The sequence below is a fragment of the Gymnodraco acuticeps genome, unplaced genomic scaffold (assembly GCF_902827175.1).
Source record: "Gymnodraco acuticeps unplaced genomic scaffold, fGymAcu1.1, whole genome shotgun sequence".
In the NCBI taxonomy this organism is placed as follows: Eukaryota; Metazoa; Chordata; class Actinopteri; order Perciformes; family Bathydraconidae; genus Gymnodraco; species Gymnodraco acuticeps.
In genome coordinates, this window is record NW_022990088.1 from 80,248 (window position 1) to 85,638 (window position 5,391).

General features: G+C 42.1%; 1 protein-coding gene across 1 annotated transcript; it reads left to right on the forward strand.

Moving 5' to 3' along the window:
• Positions 1-2,150: 2,150 nt before the first annotated feature.
• Positions 2,151-5,175, forward strand: LOC117546186 (trace amine-associated receptor 13c-like). The gene is made up of 3 exons (XM_034216336.1): positions 2,151-2,323; positions 2,597-2,962; positions 4,725-5,175. Exons 1-3 carry the CDS (start codon positions 2,151-2,153, stop codon positions 5,173-5,175), a joined length of 990 nt encoding a protein of 329 aa, XP_034072227.1.
• The last annotated feature ends 216 nt before the right edge of the window (positions 5,176-5,391 follow it).

Sequence of the window (5,391 nt, forward strand, 5' to 3'; positions counted from 1 at the left end):
GATTTACAAATAAACACCACTGCATATTTACAACTGTTACACATGCTGATGTAACGCAAATGTTTCCAACTTGGGATCAATAAAGTATATCTTATCTTAAGATGATCGATGGCTACTGCCATATTTGCAAAATTTGCCTATGAACCTTGACAAGTGCATGTTTCAGGCTCATCAATTAACAACAGGAGGAGTGACGGGTAGACCCGGACCGGGACGGGGTGGACCTGTTCAAATCCAGTTTTGGACAGTCTGCCGTGGTTCCATCCCATTTCAAGTGCTGTTCGACGCTCGGCGTAACCCTCGGCGCACACTCAAACATCCAATCACAGAGCTTGAGGACTATCACGGGGTTTGTCAAGCGAAGCGGAGAGAATACTTACTTCCGGGTGTAAAATTCTCTAAAGCAACTACTATGAGCTGCTCCGACCCTCGGTCCTGACGGACTCCAACTTGTGTTTATTAATCAAACAAATAAATAAACACAAGGATAATTATGTGTTATTGTTGAGTAAATAACAGTGTGTGGTTTAGAAAATAATACAAAATTAGAAGGAAAAAACGATGAAACAAAACAGATTTCGGTATTCTGAGCCCCTACTCACCCCATAACTGACGGCAACAAAAGTCCTACATTATTCAATTAAAATAAAGAAGTATAAACAATAAGTTTGGCTTGATATTGAGTAAGAAAAAGGTTGATAAACGCTGTGAGAATAGATCTGCGGAGAGCATTTAGCTGCGATCCCAACTCGTCTATTAACAACGTTCAGGGAGCTCTATGCAAGTCAATGGGACTCCCTGATAGTTAAAACTTGACGCTAAAGGGCCCCCCTTGCGTTGGAAAGTGACGACAGGGACCCTGACATAACGTCAACATAGGCTGATTTGGAAGTGAGAATGTGTTGGCTGAGCGGTCTAGTGAAGCATCTTTTACTAGATTAAAATATGTATGTGCATATGTGTACGTGTATTGTGAACGTGTGTTTGTGTGTGTGCGTGTGTGTGTATGTGTCTGTGTTTGTTAATGTAAAAGCTAAAGGAATGGAGAAAAAACATATTGTAAGATGCAAATATTTACCATAAGTTGTGAATTCCATGTGAAAAGTTAGGAATTCCTTGTCTCACCACACCGAGGCCTCTGACACCCTTTCATTAATCCTTTCAGAAGTAAATGGTTTTACTATATACAGGAAGTATAAGGATGCTTCTAACAAAGGGGGACAGCTAAGCACGACAGCAAGATGTTCAATACAATTGGTCAGATCTTCCTTTGAGTACCTTGGCATTTGCTCTTCCTGGGTGGTTGAGCAACATGATACCTTGATATAAAAGAGTAGTTAGCCCTTGACCATCACTCAAGATTGAAGAGACATGTCTGCCAGAAACCTGAACAAGGTCTAGAGCCTTTAATATTGCTGGGTAAATCTCATCCATACCTGGCGCATATTGGGATATGGGTAAAGCTTCCCTATAATCTTACAACTTTTCATTATCCATCGACAACATTTTGGATGTGTTTGGGAGCCCTTCAAAGTGCCTGACAGTTTCAGGATATCAGCAGCTTTCCTCCTGAGCTGAACACTCTGAAACCCTGTGTCCCTTTCCTGAGTCATCTGGGGGCTGCCAGACCTTTCTTGAGACGAACCAACAGTCAATCATTGGCCTTCCCAATCTCTTGCCTTTATGTCGTTTTTGTTTCAAAATAACCCTGGAACAACCAGGCCCAAAAGGCTAAATGACCTGATCCATTGAATCAAGTTGGCTTCATTGATCCTTTGACCATAACTCTGAGGAGCCACTCCCACAATGTAACTTATCAGCATGGCCCACTTGGTTTCAATACTTCATAACAAATGTTAATCTTTTAAGATTCTTTACACTGTAAAACCACTCTGGATGACTAGGAAAAAGTGGACACCATAATCAAATAAGATGATCTCAATGCCGGAAATTACGAACAAAATAAGTTGCATGAAAGTGATGAAGACTGAGGTGAAGATGACTGTAGGAAAAAAAGTAGAGCTTAGGGATTTCAGTCTTAGATAGAGAGAAAGTAATAGTAGGGGCAGGACGGATGAGAAGAGATATATCAGCGGTAGAACAGAGAGCTTTGCCAGAACACAGCAGCTTCTCAACACGTCTCTCTGCAGATGGAGACTTCCCAAATGGATGAACTCTGCTTTCCACAACTCTTCAACAACTCCTGCAGGAAGCCTACGCCAGCTCAGTCAGATGTCCTGCTCGCTTACATCCTGCTGTCCTCCACCGCTCTGATCACTGCAGCTCTCAACCTGCTGGTCATCATCTCTATCTCCCACTTCAGGCACTGACAAACTTTCAGCTTAAGCTTGTATATGTTCATGATTGAAAAGTAACAGGATTTAGCAACGCATTCCTTTTAATGAATGTTTCAGATAATAAATGTTCTGTTTTCAATTGTAACATATTCAAACCTGACGTTGTGTGACAAAATAGTTAAAGCAGACACTCCACAACAAATGCATATCCATTCAATTGCTTTTTTGTGTTGTACTGCTGTTTGTTGTTACAAGCTATTGTTGATAATTTTATTTATGATGATGTTCTTCCTTTCCAGGCAGCTCCACACCCCCACTAACCTCCTCATCCTCTCCCTGGCTGTCTCAGACTTCCTTGTGGGCCTAATTTTGATGCCTGTTAAAATTCTTCTAACAGAGGCTTGCTGGTACTTGGGTGACCTGATGTGTGCTCTCTATAATATAGTTGATTTTATCATTACCTCTTCTACGGTTGGAAACATGGTGCTCATATCCATTGATCGTTATGTTGCTATATGTGACCCTCTACATTACACCACCAGAGTAACTCTCAACAGAACAAAAATCTGCATCTGTCTTTGTTGGATTGGCTCTGTTATCTATAATTGTCTTATTTTAAAGGACTTTCTGAGACAACCTGATTCACAGAATTCTTGCCATGGAGAGTGTGGTGTCTAGACAGTTGTGTTAAGTTAATTTATTTAGTTCAGTCCTTTTGTCTTTTGCCTTGTCTTGTGATTTCCTGTTTTATTTTGTAGTAAACTTTCCCTCTCGTTTCAGAGCATTCCTGCCCTGGTGTGTTTTTCCCACCAGTGTGATTGTCAGCCCCTCCCTTAATTGTTGCCACCTGTGTCCCCTTACCTAGTGTGTATATATAGTCTGCGTCTCCCTTTGTCTTGTGTCAGTTCGTCTTGTCTTGTCAAGCCTGCCAGTCATCCCTTGATCGTGTGAAGTATATTTTTGATAGTCATGTAGATGTTTTTTGGTTTAGAGTTTTTGATCCTCCAAGTGAGCGTTTTGTATTTGACCTTAATTAAAAGACCTTGTTAATTCTAATCTGTTTCTGGTGTTGTGCATTTGGGTCCTGAGCCTCGTGATATTCTTAACAGTACGAACTGACCAAAGAATGGACCCAGCCGACCCAGACAGGTTCAGAGCAGCTCTGCGCTCACAAGGCACGCTTTTGTCTCAGCATGACGATCAGCTGAAAGCAATTGACCAGGGAGTGAGAGAATTGAGTGGTCGTCAAGAAAGCTTCCAAACATCTGTGAACAGCCAAATAAACCACCTGGCAGATCAGCTTGTTCGTGTCCTTGCCCACCTGGAAGCTGGATCTCAAACTGTTTCCGCGGCTGCACCCCTGCCTGAGGCTGTGATCCAAGGACCTACTTCTTCTTCATGCTCTCGTCTCGCATCTCCAGAGAAATTCTCCGGTGACTCAGGTGACTGTCGTCCTTTTTTAGTCCAATGCGACCTGCATTATCAACATCAGCCTTCTGCTTTTCCAACAGACCAGTCTAGAATAGCTTTCATGATAACACACTTGACTGGTAGAGCAGCAGCGTGGGCTACAGCAGAATGGGCTAGAGACTCTCCCCTTTGCAGATCACTCGGACTGTTTACTGATTCCCTTAAAAAGATGTCTGTTCGTTTGCGCCTGCCTAGATCACTCAGAGTCCATCCAACATTCCACGTAAGCAAACTCAAGCCGGTCAAGGAAAGCAAAATGGTTCCCGCTTCCAAGCCCCCCCCTCCTCCCAGGCTCATTGATGGAGGTCTGGTCTACACTGTCAAGCGTCTGCTGAAGGTCAGAAAACGAGGAAGGGGTCAGCAGTTTTTAGTGGACTGGGAGGGTTATGGACCGGAAGAGCGGGAATGGATCCCGTCTAGCTTCATCGTGGACCAGAACCTGATAAAGGATTTTTACAAAAGCCATCCTGAACTCGCTGGGCCGTCCGGAGCCGTCCGTAAAGGAGGGGGTACTGTGGTGTCTAGACAGTTGTGTTAAGTTAATTTATTTAGTTCAGTCCTTTTGTCTTTTGCCTTGTCTTGTGATTTCCTGTTTTATTTTGTAGTAACCTTTCCCTCTCGTTTCAGAGCATTCCTGCCCTGGTGTGTTTTTCCCACCAGTGTGATTGTCAGCCCCCTCCCTTAATTGTTGCCACCTGTGTCCCCTTACCTAGTGTGTATATATAGTCTGCGTCTCCCTTTGTCTTGTGTCAGTTCATCTTGTCTCGTCAAGCCTGCCAGTCATCCCTTGATCGTGTGAAGTATATTTTTGATAGTCATGTAGATGTTTTTTGGTTTAGAGTTTTTGATCCTCCAAGTGAGCGTTTTGTATTTGACCTTAATTAAAAGACCTTGTTAATTCTAATCTGTTTCTGGTGTTGTGCATTTGGGTCCTGAGCCTCGTGACATTCTTAACAGAGAGTGTGTAGCTGTCATTGACAATATCACAGGAGCTGTTGACTTAGTAGTTACCTTTATTGCCCCCATTACTGTTATCATAGTTCTGTATATGAGAGTGTTTGTGGTGTCTCAGGCTCGAGCCGTGCGTACCCATGTTAGAGCTGTCACTATGCAACGTTCAGTTGGTGCAACTGCTAAGAAATCTGAGATGAAAGCAGCCAGGACTCTTGGTGTTGTTGTCCTTGTGTTTCTAATATGTTTTTTTCCATATTACACTCCATCCCTTAAAGGTGAGGATATTGAAAATAGTAGTTCAACCTCACCCATTCTACTCTGGTTGCTGTATTTTAACTCTTGTCTGAACCCATTGATTTATGCCTCGTTATACCCCTGGTTTAGAAAATCTATCAAGCTCATTGTTACCCTTAAGATACTTAAGTCTTACTCGTGTGATTCTAAAATACTGTAATGACGGGCTGGGGTTGAGATATATTCTAAAAAACCTCTGTTAAGATGGACATATTTTTGCTATTGTTGCTGAGTCAGAATGCAATGTGTAATGGCTGAAGAAAGATTAGACATTATTTAATGTAGTAAAACATATGTAACTAAAATATATTAAATAATTGAATACAGAATAAAACTGGAAAATATTACATTGTGTGGAAGAAGTAGTAGTTTTTAA